We start from the raw sequence: 20,630 nt of genomic DNA, 5'->3' as shown, positions 1-20,630 counted from the left end.
GTACAATTTTGATGTTGATTTTCTTGCTTTTCAAGTTCTTTGCTCATGTTATATTGTCCAAATGTTTGTGTGGATTAATCTCTGCTATACAGTATGTAGTTTTTTTTTTTTTATGTTTTAAATACTGATTTTGTTGAAGGTACCAATAAATATAAGCTTAATTTTTTCGATGATTTACATTTTTATTCCTGAGAGTGGTTGTGTAGGTAGGTAGTGGCCCAGTGGACTGCATTGCCCATGGGTCTATAATGCTGTTAAGAGGGCCCTGAATGAGAGTGCTTGTCCTGCTGACAGTTTATTCAATGTGTTTGTGGCACTGGGTGATTGAGGGTAGAGGTTATGACCAAATACTTTTGTATATGTATTAGTGATGCATTGGTATATACACATCATTGTTCAGCTTCTGTTAAAGCATTTCAAGCTCATTGGTTCTGTTTAATGAATGTTGTAGTTTGTGGACTTGAAAATCCTTCATTTGCATAGGAACTATTTTTGATTGGTAGAAAATCTACAAATATTAGTTACCAGCACTTTCTCTAAATCTTTGGCATTTCATGTAATGTCTTGGTAAATCCGGTCAAATACTGTACATAATGTAAACATATCATCTGCATTCTCTTTCCAGAAAGATTTTGAACCATATGTAAACTCTAAAACCAACATTGTATGAAATACAATACAGTGTATAAATTGCACTCAAAATATTTCAGAAAATAATATATGTTCAGTTTTATAGTTTTTTAGAACAGTATCTAAAAATACAAACTGACCTTTATTGGTGTAACAATATACAGAAGTGACTGAAACTACCAGAAAACAGCATAGATTGGTTTGGCCACACGTGTTTCTGCCTTGTTTGACCAATTTTTTCACCGTAGCAGCTGTTTAATAGATCTGGAGAAAAAAATGTTTTAATGTGTCCAATGCAATTGTATAACCCAGAATGTGATGAACAACAGTTGATTCTGAATATCTAACACACAAAAAGTGCATTAAAAAAAGGACAACTAAGAATTAATGCTGCAATTTCCACCATTGTGTTCTAAAATTTGCCTTCATGGGAGCTTTTGGTGACCATAGTCTACCAGCCTGTTCTATGCAGCACATAACCCCGGACTGTGTGATGGTCATTTAAAGTTTCCTTGGCATATCCACTTGTAATATATTAAAGAGATATGTAAAAGTTTTGGAAGACTGGTCATTTGAAGTGCCACAATATTTCCAAAGATGGAAATTACATTTTTATTCAGGCTTGCTTTCTTACCTAGAGTATGGAAAATGGAAGCCTCAACCCAAGATTTAAGATTATAATTTTTTTTTTTAATCAATTCAAAAAAACCTGAATGACTCATTAGGCCAGTGTTGGCTAACCTGTGACACTCCAGGTGTTGGGGTAACTACAAGTCCCAGCATACCCTTCCAGCTATAAGCTGCTATATATTGGCAAAGCATGCTGGGACTTGTAGTTTCACAACACCTGGAGTGTCACAGGTTAGCCAGCACTGCATTAGGTGATAAATAAGCCAAGCAAAGACCATTTCATAGTTAAATAAATGCCATGACGGTCATAACATCTCAGTATATTCTGTCCACTCTCAACAAGATGACAGGATAAAACTCAAAATCAAACTAATTGATATGTATATAGATGATGCTTGCAATTATTTGTTTTAGTGACTTGTAAATTGCTGTTTAAAATAAAGAAAATAGAAACCAATAAAGATAATTGCCAACAAGCTTCAATGAGAGCGCTCTGGTTTCCAAAACCAGAGTTGAACAACTTATACTCTGTACAGTCATAAAAAGCAGTGACATCACAAAGATACAGTTACAGTATTAATGTCCACATTCATTGGTTGATGGGTCATAACCTCCCAAGAACTTGACGCCCCATTGGTTGATTCCTCTGGTCATTGTTCCTTGCGGTGGGGGTCATGTATCCTTCCTCAGGCTCCCAACTCTAGACCTGTATAAACTGGTTCTTTTATGACATAACTGGAGTTGCTAGTTGTATGAAAAGTAATATTAGTTATTCCTATTCATAAATAATACCAGAATTTTCCTAATGCGATTGTGAATAGAATGAGACCAAACTCGATGTAATTAATGTTAGAAACATTATATTTTATGTTAACTGAAAGAAATATACATTAAACATATTTACATGTTGCTAGGATTGTGATTCGGTTGAGTATTAATCGCATTGCAACCGATATTAGTGTATAGAAATTACCACTTTCATCCAATTATTAAACATCAACAACCTTCAGATCTGTCTCTTCATCTGAGAGAACCATTGGCTGAAAAGATTGTTGGTTCTGCACACTCCATAGAGATCTATGGACTCGTGAGTGCATACACGCTGCAGAATCCGAACACCATTGTTCCATCATTGAACGAGATTTTTAGTCTGGATTAAAAATCAAATGAAACCATACAATGTGCTTTGGAACGATAATCGTTCATCATTGTAGCGTACACACTAACTTCAACATGGGGCTGAATGGTCGTTTTTCATGTGATTGGCACAATAGACGGCTGAAAACCCTCTAGTGTGCACCCAGCCTTAGCTGGGACACCCAATCTCCAAGGACGAGTGATTGGCGAGTGATCTGATCATGAGATCAAATGAAGATATTTTGGGAACACATAATAAACGGGCAGAAACAAAATATATTTCTAGAATGGGACGATGGTGGATTAGAAAAAAAATAAACTGTTCTTCTCTGGGATGTCTGATCCACCATACATAATACAAAAAGCAACACTATAAGTTAAAGCAAATGCTAGAAACGCCATCCTGATAACTCTAAGTTGCATTATGGCTATAATTGGATTATTAAATGTGAATAACCTCAAACAGATGAACTTTGTAAGCTACGTGAACAAAACAATAGTGCATATAGTATTGACATTCCGCCATGCGCTTACAGCCTGTATCAACAATTTTAGACCACCACCCAAATAAAGAAAAGATAAAAGGGATTGCTCAAACATCAAAGTTAAAAAGGAAACAGAAACTGTATCATTCAGAAGTATTGATCAGATCTGTCAGTGGTATACTGACCAAAAGAAAAGGGTCACACTTGTCGAGAGATGAAATACCAGATTTAGCATTCTTCTCATGCCCGTTCTGAAATCTCTGCATGCTATCAGATAAAAATAGAGCATCCATCCAAATCAATATAATCCCATGTTGGTTGCTGAATTATCAACCTCCTTACCTCTTAACTGCTGATCAAGACACTGGAGGGAGGGGGGGGGGGGATCTTTGTTACTCAGCAGATCTTGTCTCTGCAATACATTATCTGTTACAAGGCCTAATCTGCAAACAAGTGGAAAACTGTGTGTACTAGTGGGGTTTGACATATTAGCTTTATTTCAGTTTATCTGGTTGTTGTGTACAGTTTAAGCCTCCTGACTTAACTCCTTGCTCTTTGCCATTATTAATAAAAACAAGTCGCTAGATTTGCAGCTGGATGCCTCTAAAGTCTACTGAAGGGGCTATTCTGAATCCACCTAAGGAAGATGTAGTAGTGGTGCTTTAGCACATCTTTAGGCATTTTTTGTTTGGAATGTCTATGGCCTTGCCCGTTCCTCTCTGTTGATCTACCAAGTCAAAAGAGAAGAAAAAAATCTTAGTTAGGCACTTTGTTCCTGCTGCAGTCCCAGCAGATTAATTTAATTGCATATGTTTTCTGTTTTGATATGCTTATGTATTTGTTCCACTGCACCTGTGGAGTCTTCTAGATCCACCATGGTCTTAAACAGCTTGGAGGAGACATTGTGCAACAATCAACAATGCTGCTGTTCAAGTTGACTCCTGCATTGGGGTCTTAACAAACCAGTTCAGCAGACCCTTAATCTAAGTTGAGGAGGCCAGGGAAACGTTAGGTGTGCGCGCCATGCAGACTGGTGAGACAGGTATGTTTATAGTGTATCCATTTAGGAAGCTTAAGTGTGCTGCTTTTTTGTGTGTTTATATAAAACCCTCACTCTCACTTCCCCAAAGAGTCAGAACAGCAAACGTAAATACTCTATCACCGTTAGGGTGATTCCAAAAGATCTTTGTTTGAAAATGACAACCACCAACCCACCAAAATGTGCCATTATGTGAAAAAACATGACAGTAATTTTTATTTTGAATTCATATTATATTTAGAACCTGCACAACTCAACCGAACTTTATAATATGACGATTACATTGCGATAATGCAGAACGGTAATTAGTTTTATAGTATATTAAATGTTTTCATCAAATATTTTAAACAATCACCAAGTTTACGTTGGTCACTTTGATAATGATCTCTTGATGGCAACAGTTTTGTGGCATGCAGAACTTACTGCAATGCTCCTCCAGGACCTACAAAAGGAACTACTTCTGTTGCTCGTTTCGTGTTATTGAAGCATTGAATTCTTGGATTAGCTCCACACATCTCTCGGCAAGATCATTTACTACCTTCACTGAGTCTGCGATCTTCTAACTGTTTAAGTATGATTCAAGGTTTTGCCATTCCGTCGAGTCATACTCCAAGAATTTCTCAGACAGACCAAGAACTTTGAACAAACTCAGCAGGGATCTTGTGACGAAGTTATGCAAACCCTTTGTTGCTGGCTGAAGAACTGGTGGAATATGTTTCAGAGGATTGATAGCAGCAGCCATAATTTTTTTTTTTTCTTTTTTTTCTTTTTGTTGACACTTCATCAAAGAAACTGAAACCGACCAGTAAACTTTGTCACAGTACGAGTCTTCTGTGACTCGCTGAACCCTGGCTGCTGTGGATTGTACTGGTTACGGAATAGCCCACATCTTGTTAGAATAAATGGCTCGGGCGATCCAGCGAGATTGATGAAAAGCTCCCGGAAATATGAAATGTACTCCACATGGTGGAATGCCTCCCAAGAAAATTATGGTGAGTTCCAATAGCTCACGATAATCAACTCTCGGTTGGAATTTCTCCAAATGACCAACTGCAAACTTAATGATGTCATCTTTCCAGGGAGCAACCACAGCTGATGTCTTTTCATCTTCAATTGCTGTGCTGAATGTAGCTTGATCGATTCTAGGCCAAAAGTCTCGGAAGTGGTCGAAAAGCTCCATGTTTGGAGATTTAGAAACATCATGGATACTGAATATCTCCCATATTATCACTCATTGACCTGACTGCAGTGCATTAGGTTATTGATGTTACTTCTATTTGTTCCTGCAATTATACAGCATTAATGAAAATATTTATAATGCATATTCTTAACATAAATTGTGTATTGGCAAAGTGACTACATCTGATATTGTGGAAAATCGTATAACATCAAACTTTGACCATCTCGTGCAAGTTGAAAATATGCACTGAATAAAAAAATATTTTTGATTAAGTGTCGGTATATTAAGTGGAACTGAATGATGGGTTGGAGAAATGTGAATTTTTTTTAAAAAATTGGCCATTGGAGAAGGAATCGCCCTAATCATCCTGCTTTTGTAATGGCAAATTCATCTTCAACCGATTGTGTAGAAAGCATTGAATTTTAAAATTCTTCTACCGAGTAACCGGTCATATTCAAGACGAATTAGAATATATAGAGGTTGTGAGTCGATCAACCCAAAGGGAACACATTTTCCTGTTGCAAGTTAGCACATACTGTATAATGGAGGACAATATGTAAGCCGTCTTGTTTTTTGGGGGTCTAACCCCACTTGGCGCACTGCTATTCACTTTCTTGTTTGAAGACTTTGTCACCTTGCTTCTCTTCTTCATTAATGTGCTGTTAATATGAACGACTTCAGTTTTCAGAATGCCTGATGTCACTTCAATACAACAACCTGTTCTGTGTTACTCATCTAATATTTAATTCTTGTTCCAGTATTACCTGAAAACTATACAAGGACAGGTTTTGCAGACCATTCACTTTGCTCGGACAAACATCTGGTTTGATTTAACAATTGTTAGTTTTGTTTTTTTGTTATTTGTTCTATTCATAATCCTCACAGGGACTAGTTTTAAAATCTGCTGATCTCCCGTATACTCTACATTTATTTATTTAATTGACAACATTTGAAACTCCTAACACTGTTTTGTCAGATTTTAACATTGTACACTCAAATCATAAGAGTTTGACGTAATGCTGTATGTATTTTTTTTACTAGAAAAAGAATTCTGGGAACTGTGCAACAAATGTAACTTAATGAGACCAAAACGTTCTCACCACTGCAGTCGATGTGGGCACTGTGTCAGAAGAATGGATCATCATTGTCCATGGTAAGTCTCGCACCACAAACATTTTGTACAGTTGTTCTATAGATGCATCTAAATGCAACAGGACTGTAGATAGTACTGTCCAGCGAGAGAGTAAAAAAACAAAAAAACAATTGAAAGCAAATGACAAATATTCGTTTTAAACCTAAGAAATGGAAAGAAAACGAGAGCCTTGTGAATATTAGTTCTTCTATTGGGAAGTAAAGTGCTCCCAATTGTTCACCCCTTGGATGATTTCTTTATTTTGGGCCTCAAAATGCACCAGGTGGAATCTGCAAGAACCTTTGGGAATAATTTACCAAAATCTGGTGTATTGACAATTTCCTTACTCCGATGTGAAACCTTGTGCACACAGGGATCATCATCATTTATTTATTTATATAGCGCCAGCAAATTCCGTAGCGCTTTACAATTGGGACCAAACATTAATAAGACAATACCGGGTAATACATACAGACAGAGCGGTAAGAGAACCCTGCTCGCAAGCTTACAATCTATAGGACAATGGGAGTTTGAAACACAAGGGCATGTGCTACATCATATTGCATAATGGACCAGCTAGAATGCAAAGGTAAAAGTATTGAGTGGGCTGTGTGTGTGACAATGTTGGTCAGAGGGTTGTTGTCTTGTTAGCTGTGTAGAGGGTGGTAATAGGGTAACCTAGGGACCTAGAGAAGGAGTTATAATACCTCAGCACCAGGCAAAGAACCTGACCACCCACTAAGTGCTTTAACTTTTTTAGAGAATCCGTGCTGATAAATCTATAGAGTAGCAGTCTTTTTGTTACACTACCTCATTGCGGACATGATGGATACACCTGTTTTGTCTTGAAATTGAATTGGACAGATTGTGAATCATGTGGAAGCGACAAAAGTCTAAGATGTTTTCGGTAGCTTGCCAATACTTTACTCAGGTTGTATTTTTGTTTTGTTTTTTCCTTAATACTGGATCAACTCTGTAACTGATTAGGGGTGGAAATGAAACACTGGATAGGTGAAACAGGAGCTACTTTTTCTGTAAAGATCCTCTGTGGACTCAAATTGAAGCCCTGTTAAATGATTGCAGTGGCAGACAACATATAGAGCAGTGATGGGCACCTGATATGCTTCAAGTGCTCCCTAATATTCAAAAGGGCAGCATATTTAATCTTAATCTCAAGTAAGAGGCACAGGTTAAACTCAGTGGGGCATAAAGGAAAGGATCAGGACTATATGGGGACATGTAACAGGGATAAGGATTGACAGGGCATAAAGCAGGGATGAGCAAGGGGCCGCAGATGAAGGCTTGGATGGCTGTTAGTAAGACCATATGGAGCACTTGATTTTCTGCACTCTTAGCTACAAACCAAATTCTATTAAAAAAAATTATTCAATTCATTAAAACATTTTTTTTTTTATTTCTATGTTCTGACCTGTTTTGAAGGTTGTTAGCAAAATATAAAATTGTAATGTGAAAAGTGAACAGTGTTTGTGCTCTCTAGAGTTAAGCAATCCCCCAGTCCTTAGTATCTTTCAGTTTATTTAATATGCCGCTTATAATCAGATTTTTGGATTTATGTGAAGTAATATCAATATATCTCTACTTTATGAAGTATTTTTAATAGGGTTAATGCTTTCTGGGTTTCTGTTGTTCTAAGACAATTTAATTATAATATGATCTTATGGCTTTGGTACCTAGATAGCCGATACACATTTCTTATTGGGGTAATGCATAATATCCTGAGGGGTGTGTTATCACATGTTAGTATGATGTAGACTCCCAATTTTTCAATCACTTTTCCATATTCTGATAACCCTGTTAAGTTAATATTACCCTACTTGAGGGCAATATAGTTTAAACTGTGCTTCAGCTCTGTACACTAGTATAGACAGCTGCCCCTATCCATTGATTTATCTGTTATATCATTAACACATTGTACCCTCATGGGAAAGTTAGTCATAATACTCATTCATCAGCATTTATTTATATAGCGCAAGCAAATTCTGTAGTGCTTTACAATTGGTAACAAGTTTAATAATAAACTAATACTGGGTAATACAGACAGTGAGGCAAGCAGGGACCACTTACAATATATTGATTCCCTTAATAAGATTCTCTACTACCCATATAGTATATCCCCAGCGTGTACTGACCTAATCTGATAAAGTGGCATTGTTAGAATTGGGCTCTAACTAAAGTGGAAAACACTGTTTCAGCTTTTGCAGTCATGTTTTTGATTCTAGTGAACACTTCCAAGCTTTCATGTCTATTTACTTTTCTCTTTTTAAAAAAAAACAAAACAAAATCTTTTTTTCCCACAGGATAAACAACTGTGTTGGAGAAGATAATCACTGGTTGTTTCTCCTGCTTTGCTTCTACACTCAACTCCTCAGTGGCTACACTCTCATCCTAGATTTCTGCCACTACTATTACTTTTCACCACTGAAAACCATGAACTGGGTATGTATCCCCCCCCCCCCCCCATTTTATTTAGTTTGTTACAATACCAGAGGTGGTTCTGAAACCAGTTATCAAAAGAAGTCCACATTTGTTGTGTTACTTTGACTCACAGAAGTAAGTGGTTTTGTGGAAATCTTAGTTTTTCATTGAGTGATATATCAGCCAGTTTAAAAGTGACAAATAAGGTTGGAATATTAGGAAAACACTTTTCAGCCACTAGCAAGTTAGACGCAGTTTATAAAATTCCTTTTTGGTTCAGGGTATTTCAGTAAGTCTTCTCAAAAATGGCATAAGAACAACTGCTGCTGTTTGCAAATAATTAAATGTATTTAATGCACATCTTGAAATTTGAAAAGGTTTGTTTTTTGTTTTTGTTTTTTTGCATTGACTTGCAAAAAGTTTAAGGGGTAAAAGAAATCTTGCTTTTACTTATGTCATTTATTAAATCATAAAAAAACAACTGTTGCATTATTAGGTATACAATAGGTTAATTATGACCTATACATACTCGCAAAGAAGATACATGGGCCATGAAATTCATGTAAAGAAAAACTTTCCTTCCACATAATCATGATACCCCAAGACACCACTTCTCATAGGCAGCATTACAAAGTGGTAGCAATGCTTAATTGTATTGGTAGGAGAAAGTTAGAATATTGTTTATTCATATACTTAGTGCAACAGAATCTGTATTGTATGTATGTATGTAGTTTGAAATTAATTTAGATTAAAAAAATAAGAGGTATAGAAGACTTGAAATAAGCAGCGTGTAAGATTTGCTCCTTATTGAAAATATATCCTTTAATTTCAACACACATGGACAATGCCCTCACTCATCAGCTGCTAAGAGGGTATGGTCCAAGACAATGTCAGAAGCTTAAGAAAAATGGCTGTTAATAGCAACTCAGAGGGTCACAGTGACCAATCTGACAAAAATGAAGTAACTTAAGTGTAAAGTGAATATACTGCTAATAAGGAAAGGTATGTGGCAATATATAAGCAGGAAGTTAGACTTAATCCACTCGCAGGTCTGTCTGTATATGAGAGGAAAAAAAGACCCAACTACCAGCATAGAGGATAATTAAATTGTGTGCATATGAAAACGTGAAACTGCAAAATAAATGTGGTAGGAGTTTCAGAAAGTGCATTAAAGAGCAAATCTCAGTAACTATTTAATCAGAAAGCTGTTCATGCAAAGCTGATAAAAAGTCACTATATGCCTGAATACATAAGGAATATATACATTTTTAGCTTGCCTACATGGTTTTGGAGAAGAAATAAGACTTCCATATACTAACAGTGGATGCTTCTCTCACCTTGAACAAAGTAAGATGGAAACCGTTAACATAGTGAAGGCACAGTATGTAACCACCGAAAGAATATGGTTACCTTCACTCTCTAGTGTTTCCCAAACATTTACCAGAAATATGCCAGTAAATGATGCACTATACCTAATATTGAAAGCAGACAGTTCTCGATGAAATAACTCCTAAATCAATGTAAATTAATTTTGGAAAATATTTTGCTGTAGTAAGCAGTATGTTTGGTTTGTGAATGAACACAAGTGATAAGATACAAGCCGCCTTAAAAGAATGGAATTGTATTCCAGACCACAGTTCTATACAACCCCAAAACAGATTGCTGTTGCCAAGGGAACTGAACTCTGTATGTTCTTTGATGTAGAGATGGCAACAACGTATTGGGTTGAAGCAATCATGACAGACAGTTATCTTCAAAACTGTTTTCCTGGTAAGTCTACAGAGAACCCTCCACCCAAACAGTAGCACAGAATAAATCATGAGCTCCTGCAAATTAGAATATTTGGAAGCAAGGCCTATGCAAATGTTGCAAAGGAAAAGTGTATCGAGTGTGATGCTTATTTAAAGGAAGGCATTCTTTTTGACTACAGCAAGAGCCAAAAGGGATAAAAAATTGTGCACCAAAACACCAACAAGGTATCAATTTGCAGTAGCATGGTCTGTCAATCAAATTTAACATATAGTTCAGCTTGAGCAATAAACTTAATTACTAACACAGAAAAGCAAGCAGTGTGATACTAAAATTGAATGTCTAGATTTTGTACACTTTTCTAGTACTGGATAGGACCCCTCCCCCTCTATGTGGCATGGATTCAACAAGGTGCTTGAAACATTCCTTTGTGATTCTGGTCCATGTTGACATGACCGCATCACGCAGTTGCTGCAGATTTGTCGGCATCATGCTGCTATTCTCCCATTCCACCACATCCCAATGGTGCGCTATTGGATTGAGATCTGATGACTCTGGAGGCCATTTGGAGTACACTGAACTCATTGCTATCTTTGCGAAACCAGCCTGAGATGACGTGTGCTTTGTGACATGGCCACTGCATACAGGGATCACCTGACAAGACCTGTTGTTTTGGAGATGCTCACGTATAGCCATCACAGTTTGTCCCTTGTCAAAGTCATCCTTACGCTTGCCTAGTTTTCCTGCTTGCAACACATCTACTTCACTAGTCATTGGTATTAATGGGGTGGGTGTGTGTGTGTGGATAGATAGATAGAGATATAACTTGATATCTCTAGACAGTGGTCGAAGTGGCGATATGGAAAATGTGAGTGAATGTAAGCTAGTTTCCGATGAAGGCAGTAGAAGTATCAAATTCCATTCACTTACACTTACCATAACGCCACTTCTAAATGTGTGTATGTGTCACAGAGAAAGAAAGATATGCATATTAGAACAACGAGGAGGTTGTGCACAGCTTTTCCAGGATTCAATATATTCAATAATAACTGAAATATCATAGGTGGTGGTGCACTATCCCGGGTTGCACCCATCTCCACACTTATTATCCAGGATGGTGAAATTTGTGTCTTCTCAGAAAAAGGGAACAGAATTCTATGTAATGAAGTTTACATGTGTGTTCTGGGTTGTTTTCCTTTTATTCCTTCTTTGTGAAAGAGCTAGCGTCTGAGCTGACTACACTTGAGAACAACCAAAGACAACAGCAGAGGGCGATATTGTATAAAGTCTATTCTATTTCACAGACCATTGTTAAACAAGCTAGCTGTTGGGATTTTATTATTACTAGAATTAACAAAATGATAACATTCTTAGTGTATCAGTCTGAGTTTGTTTATATTTTTGATTAGAAGTCATTATTTTGCAAATTCTCTAGGACACAATATGGTACTGATTTTGCTATGTGGAGGTTTCGCTGTGTTTTGTGCTTTAAAGAAAAATTATATATAGCCTCAAGATCGGGTTAGGGGTACCGTCTCCTGGGATAGATGGCTGCGCTTCACAGGCATCAGCCAAATATATCCCACCAGTCCAGTGCTTTGGTTCAAATAGCCTCAGTTAGTTTTATTCACAAGCATCAAAATAAAGAAAATATAAACAAAATCCTTGCCTGCCCGGCTTCTAACTAATATACGTGAACACCCTGTCTATAGTGACGGTCCTAGTGTTCTACATACATACAAAATAACAGAACTTGCTGGTCATAAAGTTTAGTATCTCTCAGGAGCCATCTGCTCTCCTCTCCCAGGTAGTGAGAAAACAAACTAATGGCTCTTTAACACCACCTAAAGGGGGCAACTCCTGTTTAGCCAGCAGCTTGCTAGCTCTCTGGAACACCCAAAATGGGCCGGATGATTGGAGCCCGCCCTGCTCTCTCCATTCATGATCTCGGGGAAACTTATACCTGCTTTTGCTAAAGCTGAAACACTCTTTGGGATTTTAAAACACATATGACAGAAATTCAGGACATATCTACCTGCCATTAATCACTTTTATAGTGTTTCTGCCTCTATGCAGATAAAGTGTGTGTGTATGTGTAGCCAGAACGTTCTTGTATATTCTCTAGCATGCAAACACTCTGAGGCTTGGGCTCCATACATCAACATTTATTTATATAGCACCAGCACCTTCCGTAGTGATTTACAATTGGGAACAAACACAGTAATAAAACAATACTGGATAATACAGACAGGGAGGTAAGAGGTCCCTGCTCACAAGCTTACAATCTGTAGGACAATGGGAGTCTTTATACATGAGGTCAAGTTCCACACATTGCAGATTGTTCTGGCCAGAATGCAGAGCTAAAGATTTCCTAATGGGTTAGGGCAGATATCAACTTTTTTTTTTTAAGAGGGGGGGGGAGGGATTTAGCATAGCCGCGTCTCTCTCTTTTTTTCAGATGATCGGACCTCTCCACCGCAATTTAATGGAATGAAGATTACTGCTAGGTGGGCCGGTTGCCCTCATCACCCCCCTCTGGATTTGCAAGTGCTAGTATGACATATGGTCCAGTCACTCAACAATGTTGGTCAGGGGCTCGGAGGGTTTTAGTCTTGTGGGAACTGTATGAAAAGTGGTAATAGGGTAAACTAGGGAGGTTAAGAGGGTGGTTGAGAAATATTATAAGCTTGCCTGAAGAGATGGATTTTTAGAGAATGCTTGAAAGTTTGAAGACAAGAGATAAGAAGTCTTATTGTGCGAGGGAGGTTATTCCACAAAGTGGGTGTAGCCCAAAAAAATCCTGTAACCAGGAATGAGAGCATGTATTGGGAGACGCAGAACAGAGGTGTAGTTCTGTTGGAGGCCTAGTATATTAGTAGAAGTATTTTATGTTCGATAAAAAACAGGCAACCAATGTAGAGTCTGACAAAGTGATTTTCTTTGCAAATCGTTTTTCCTCTGCTGAACCAATCTAGCTGCTGTATGCAAAATAGATTGTAGAGTCTGATTCGGGGAAGACCAGTAAGGAGGGAATTACAATAGTCAATGCTGGAAATGAGTTTCATGAATTAAAGTTTTTGCATTGTCTTGTATAAGATGTGCGTATCCTGGAAGTGTGTTTTTAGATGTATGCAGCATGGTCGAAGTGGGGAACGAGCTTGCAGTGTGGGATTTATGGTTATGTTTTCAACGGAAATAGAAATGTCAGGTATGTAACTACTGTTTGGCATGTGGAATATTATTAACTCTATTTTAGAAAGTTTGAGCTGGCGAGTGGACACCCAAGATGAAATGGCAGAAAGACCGTCAGTAAAGCGAGACAACACAGATGGCGAGAGATCAGGAGAGGATAGATAAATTTGTGTATCATCTGCATAGAGATTATACTGAAATCCAAAGAAGCTTATTAGCCTTCCAAGAGAAGTGGTGTAGATCGAGAACAGCAGAGGACCTGGTACTAGGCTTTGTGGTACTCCAACTGATAAGTGAAGTGGAGCAGATGTAGATCTTGAGAAATTAATACTGAAAGAGTGATTAGATAGGTGGCATAAGAAACAGGATAGGACAGTGTCTTGAAGATCTAGGGATTGTAGCGTTTGTGCAAGAAGAGAGTGATCAACAGTGTCAAATGCAGCAGAGAGATCCAGGAAAATTAGAAGTGAATAATGGCCTTCAGATTTAGCGGTGATCAAATCATTGACATCCTTAGTCAATGCAGTCTCTGTGGAGTGTTGTGAACAAAAGCCTGACTGAAGATTTTCCAGTAGTATGTTTGCAGAAAGAAAGTGTATGAGGCAAGTGTAGGCAATTCTCTCTGGAAGCTTGGAGAAGCATGGGAGATGGGACAGTAAGTTTGGGTCAGAATTTTGTTTTTCCAGAATAGGAGTAATCACTGCATTCTTGAAAAATGATGGGAAGATGCCAGTAGAGAGAGAGAGAGAGATTACAGTTGGAGGTGGCATGCGCTCAGGAGACGGTGATCTACCAATCTGTGAGGGAATACGATTAACAGGACAGGAGGTAGAGTAGGAAGATAAATGGGATCAAATGAAGAGAGGGTGTTGGGGAGGAATTGAGCTGATTGCTAGTCGAGGATGATGATACAATTTTTAGTCTGATCTGATAGTAGTCGTAAGGTTTGGGGTTCGAGGGTTGAAAATGCTTGCTCCTGGATTCTTTCCTTTGGCAATATACTTGACAGGAAGCTACTCAGAAGTTGGCATAATTCTGTATGATGCTCGACTCAAGCTGCCAGGACATTTGTATGCAGTGCACTATATATATTTTTTTATGTATTGTTCTCTGCTTTCTTCTGAGTGAGTATTTTAAAAATAAATACATTTCCCTTGGGACCATGGTAGAGGGCAATGATACAGGATATCCAGTGCATAATCTTCCTGGCAAAATACATTGTGTGGAAATGATTTGTTGGATTGTGTGTGGTATTATATATGTACTAGTTAAAAGCCTGTCAAAATGACAGAAAAAAAAAAAGTAGTGTTTTTTGAATGTTCCTGCTGCGTTTCAATAAGTGCTCGTCTTTACTTTTATTATTTTTACCGTGTTTGCTCTTTTTTTGAATATCAAACATATATATCAATAATGGCATTCCCTAAATCAATCATCTTGTGCACTGTGGTATTTTTGCCATGAGACAGGGGTAATATTGGCCAACCTATTAAAAATCAAATGTAATTAAATTGATATACAGACTTGTACAAGACTGTTATACAGTTTTATTATGCTACTTATACAGACATATGCAAGATTATTACCTTATCCATTATTGTGTTAAGCAAACTTTAGCATTTCTGGGTATTTTTCACCTCTGTTTAAAAGTGTACATCTTTATAGGTTCATGGGGGAATAAACAGCTTTACTTTATGTAGTTTTAATCTTTCTACTGATTTCCCCCCCTCCGCCCCCCCCCCCCCCCCCCCCCGTTTTATTGCTAGGATGGATGCATTATTTTGCCACTCATTAGCCCTGCAATAATCTGCATTAAGACATGGGGCAGCAGTGTTCTGCAAAATGATAAGCGTATTGTAAATGTTGTTCATTGAGGTGTCTGTCCCAAAAAAATTTACATTATACTTAAGCCCTAACCACGGAGGTCAGCTGCCTGAAATAGTCTGTGAGTAGATCATGGAACATTTTTTTATTAAAAATTGAAGGGGTAGGAGATTAATATAGTGAAATGATAACAGCATGGTGAACTTGTATTCCTGTAGCTCTTGTAGAACTAACAAGGCTCACAATACCCTGCCTGGCTTGATGTGAAATGTAGTTCCACAACAGTTGCAGAACTGAGCAGAAATCCACATGTTGTTTACCTCTGGTGTGGTCTTTAGGTAGAGTAAACAGAACAGGCTTGTCAGTCTTTGGTTTTTGTGTTTTTGTTTTTTTTGTTTTTTGTTTTTATTATAAAAATACTGTTCCATAGTGAGAGAGACCTGGAAACAAGGGAGATGTAATTGGACACAAGAAAAGTTTGGGGCAAGTTTTATTATTTTACACTATTGTTAAAAAGCATCTAAAATTAATTTTACACTATAAAAATGTATAGAGCTTCTGGGGGTTGCGGCGGCCAGTCGCTTTAATTTTTCACACCAGTACTTCTAAATTCCCAGTACGACCTCTGTGTAGAAATATGTCCTGTTTAATATAATTTAGGTGTAAGTGGGATGTTTTGGGGATAAATGGGGTTCTAAAGGGCATACGGGTGGGTTTTGGGTGATTGGGGCTTTGAGTATGGAGTGGACTATTCTAAGGACATAATTTTTTCACTACTTCCCTATTTCTGGTTCCTTTCATAATAATTTGTAATTATTTTTATTAAATATTTTCTTAATGTATAATAGTCTATATTAACAGTTAATACTAATATAACACCTGCACCCTGTAATAGAGCAGGGACATGGAGAAGGGATGTCTGCATGTTGGAGCAGGGAGGGGAAGTTGTGGTGTGATGGAACAAGGTGGGGAGCTCCACGTCTCACCCCACTAGTACCTGGTCCTACTGTTGGTCCCTGCTGGATTCCATCTTGCTGTATTTGTTCCCATTAGAAATACAGAACCCAGGCAGCTCTTTACACCTGCACCCGGTAGTATCCAGACTTTCTATTTGTCAGAGCTCCCAGATAGTTTGCTACACAACTCAGCATCCCCATGGTGGGGCCAGACTGAGGAATGAGGGAAGGAGTGGCCACTATCGCGTCCTGTGGGACATGGTCATTTTTGCTAACCATGTCCCTTAACGTTAAAACCTGTAAAATACGCGCTGTCTATGCAATCACTGGTTATGTCTTTCTTTGATTTAAATATGTTTTACCATACATTTCTGAGATTAGCAGTAATGTGCCGCCGTTGTGGAGTTCAATGGGCCGCCCATGCGGCCCTTGAAGTGTATTCGGTTGATCAGAACTGTTATAAGGGCTCATACACACAGGCACACACGCATTGAAATTCAATTCTATTTAAAAGCATAGACAACATTTTTGTATTGTCGAGGCTTCCCTGCAACATAGTGTACTATATTCCTTATTGGCACTTCAATAAAAATCCATTATATTTTACAGCATTAACGCCAGAGACGCAAAGCATACACTTGTTAGAAAATTTCATGTTTTATATTTTTTTGGCATTTCCAAGTCAAAATACGATAAAAAGCTGTACGCATTTTAACATTTACGTCCATTTGTATGAAAGTGTTGCATTTCTTGCATTTTATGCACATGCATTCATTTGTTTTTTGTTCCTTGCAGGATGTTTTTATATTTAGACATGAATTGGCATTGCTCAGGATGTCTACATTAATGGCTATTATCATGTTTGGAGGCATGTGCAGTCTGTTCTACACACAGGTTGTCGGCATACTAACAGTAAGTATTGTTTCAGGATTTTATATTCCTATTTTACCAACAACTACCATAAAAATGCAGCAATTCGTCTTTAAACCTCTTATGTGTTAAAGTAAACTTTTACTCTCTAGTAAAATGTTGGTGGACAATCCTCTGCTGTACAGGTTCACCTGCGTACGGTGCACTCCAAAGGAGCACGTCCCACACCTTTCCATCATTGTATGTCATTTACACCTGACTTAATCATACTAAAACACTGTTTCATACAGTAATTCTGAACTTTAATGGTGTGGTAACAGATGTAGAACCCGTGTCTTTGCTGCTTTATTTTCCAGCAAGCTGCAGACATCTGTCTCTGACAGTATTTGAGAACTTAGGTAAGTCTGGAAGGATTGTGTCCCCTTCTGGATCATCATCATCATCATTTATTTATATAGCGCCACTAATTTGGATCTCCAAATGTTTCCCAAATTGCAGCATCAGAACAATCTATTAGATCACTGTACTGTGCCGCAGGAGCCATTTTGATGGTTGTTAGAAACACAAGTGACGTAATCGCCAGGATTTCCTTTCTTACAAGAGTTTGGAGTTAAAATAGTTTCTTCTTCACTAGGTATAAAATGCATACACATGCAATATCACATACCTGTTTTTAGAATGGCCATAGATGTAGTAAGCTTTTATAATACTAAATATAAGCTGATAACAATGTATTCCACAGATTCTGGGTTCAAATGTTAAGTGTTCTCCCAGATAAAATGATCAGTATGCAATGTAAAACTATAAGTATTAAAATAATACAAGCACCATTAACTACCAGTGTTTACAGCTCTTCCTGTGATCAGTGCTGTAGGATGAATGGGGAAGGGGCATATGCACCTAGTCAATGTACACTAAGGGCGTGCCAAGGTCAAGTGCACACAGCATCCAATTCAAGCTTTGGGTATCTCAAAGGTACAGATTTTTCAGTCGTATCACTTGCACCAGCTACTGAGCAGGTGTAAGTGTTGAGTGATAGTTAGAACGGTAGTGTATGCATGCTAAACATTTGTTTGCAATCAAGAAACTGTAAATGCATTTTATGTACATTAGTTAAATAGTTCTTTTTTTGGGGGGGTTTTTAAATATTTTGGGGGTTTTTGAAAAAAAAAAAAAAAAAAAATTATTAATGAATATATCCACATATGTATTGTTGTATCCTGCAGTTTGATGTGTCAGCATGGTGGCTAAGTGGTTAGCACTTCTGCTTCACAGCGCTGGGGTCATGCATTCAATTCCCGACCATGGCCTTATCTGTGTGGAGTTTGTATGTTCTCCCTGTGTGTGCGTGGGTTTCCTCCGGGTGCTCCGGTTTCCTCCCACACTCCAAAAACATACTGGTAGGTTAATTGGCTGCTATCAAAATTGACCCAAGTCTCTCTCTCTGTCTGTCTGTCTGTGTGTGTATGTTAGGGAATTTAGACTGTAAGCTCCAATGGGGCAGGGACTGTGTCTGTACAGCGCTGCGGAATCAGTGGCGCTACATAAATAAATGGTGATGATGATGTGTCTGCCTCAATATGGCAAGTGCCATATAGACATAGGTATTTTTCTGTCATATAATTTGCACCAGCTGTAGGGAAAGTGTCGATTGATAGCGATGCCAGTCACGTATACATGCTAGTACATGTGTTTGCAATCTGGAGCAACTATAAAAACGCATTTTGGGAAGATTGTTGGCTGCGATGTTCCTGAGAACATCTCAGCCGTGCTTTATTACTGCTTATGTTCACACCTCTTTGGGGCGTTGGATAAAAAAAAAATCGCTGCCTAGTGTCTCGCGCCCGTTCGGGACATTTTTTTTTTTTTTTATGTACAGTAGGCATTAATAACATACTAATAAATGTATTTTATGCAGGGGGGGGGGCTTCTTTTTTTTATGTTTTGTCATTAATGATTATTTAGGAAGTGAAATGGAATACTTTTTTTCTGTGCGATCTGCTGGGACTTTAGATTGCACATATGTATTGGACGTATCCTACAGTGTATTGTCTGTTAGAGCAGAGCGTACATAGACCCACGTTTCTTCAGATCCTCTTCTAATTGAATACGAACATGCATATGCCTGAATTGCATACGATGCTCAAAACATTCATTTTGTGTGCCTTAATTTATCAGGCCCTCTGTGTTAAAATAACAAAGGACAAAAAGAATGTTCATTTTTTTTAAAACAATTTTATGCTCTTATTCCCCCGTATAATTTTCTTGTGTGGCCAATTTGCGTATAAATTTGGTAAATTGACAATTGTGCTAAAAATCAGATGGCAACCTGTATTGCCAAAATTTGATACAGTTGTAGATGCTTCAGTAACATATTAAGAACTCTTTCAACAACATAACAATTATCTTTTTTTTTTTATTTTTTTTTTTTTATAGCCACAAAGCAATGCACAATTGAAAAGACAAAATGAAAGTTGACAAATATGTTCATATCTCAATTTTAAATCCCATCATAAAATTTCAATAACAAAGTTTTTCCCACAATCCATTTTCTAGAACAGAGGAACACACTGGCTGCACGTTACTGCAATTGAGAATGTGTTCTGGATGCTTCTATGTATTCGTTCTTACGTGGTATTTCTCTAAACCTGGAGCAGTAGGGTCATATAAAAGTCTTATTTACACCCACTTAGTGTTTTAATCAATGTGTGACAGAATGTCTAAAACTACTATAGGTTTAATTTATCAACATGATTAATATAAATGAGTGCAGATGTATGATCTACTAATTAATCAAGGTATACCCAAAGGGACCTATAAATCATTGCACTGCAGGTAAAGGCGACATCAAACTTAGACATTAACATTTTATGAATCCCTTCTAAACACACAAAAAAGCATTGCTTTTTATGGAAACATAACTAAATAAAAATGTAAAGCAGTGTAATATATGCTGCTGTTGGTTCTTCTTATAGGTTGAAACAAAATTGTGCTCATTTTATAGAGCAGTCTGCGGAGACTCATTTACAATATTTTGGGTTATCATGACTACTTGAACAGATTATTTGCAGGTTGCTTCCGTAATGAGCGGCAAACTGTAAAATATGCAATGATGTAAATTATAGTTAAATGGCACTTCCACCCAAATTAGAGTTAGTGTGTTTTTTGTTTTTTTTCATTAACAATTTGAAGTAGGTTGGAGTAAAACAGAAATATATTAGTAGAACAATCTCAATCTGCACCATATTTGAGCAACCAAACTGCAGAACATGGAACATAACGTGCCTAACAGATCTGGAATGCGTATACTTTACACGTATAAACATGTACTAATAAACACTCTTATGCTAAATTCTGGCTTCGCTATTACTGT

At 37.6% G+C, this 20,630-nt stretch overlaps 1 protein-coding gene across 1 annotated transcript in view; it reads left to right on the top strand.

The window, feature by feature from the left end:
* ZDHHC21 (zDHHC palmitoyltransferase 21) overlaps window positions 1–20,630 on the top strand; it is a 38,334-nt gene that overhangs the window by 8,997 nt on the left and 8,707 nt on the right. Inside the window, exons 4-6 of the mRNA XM_075209782.1 lie at window positions 6,143–6,254; window positions 8,552–8,690; window positions 17,183–17,299. Of these exons, the coding sequence (XP_075065883.1) occupies window positions 6,143–6,254; window positions 8,552–8,690; window positions 17,183–17,299 (368 nt within the window). The remainder of the gene's footprint in view (window positions 1–6,142; window positions 6,255–8,551; window positions 8,691–17,182; window positions 17,300–20,630) is intronic.

This window comes from Mixophyes fleayi, chromosome 1 (assembly GCF_038048845.1).
Source record: "Mixophyes fleayi isolate aMixFle1 chromosome 1, aMixFle1.hap1, whole genome shotgun sequence".
Lineage (NCBI taxonomy): Eukaryota > Metazoa > Chordata > Amphibia > Anura > Limnodynastidae > Mixophyes > Mixophyes fleayi.
This window is presented reverse-complemented; position numbering and strand designations above follow the sequence as displayed.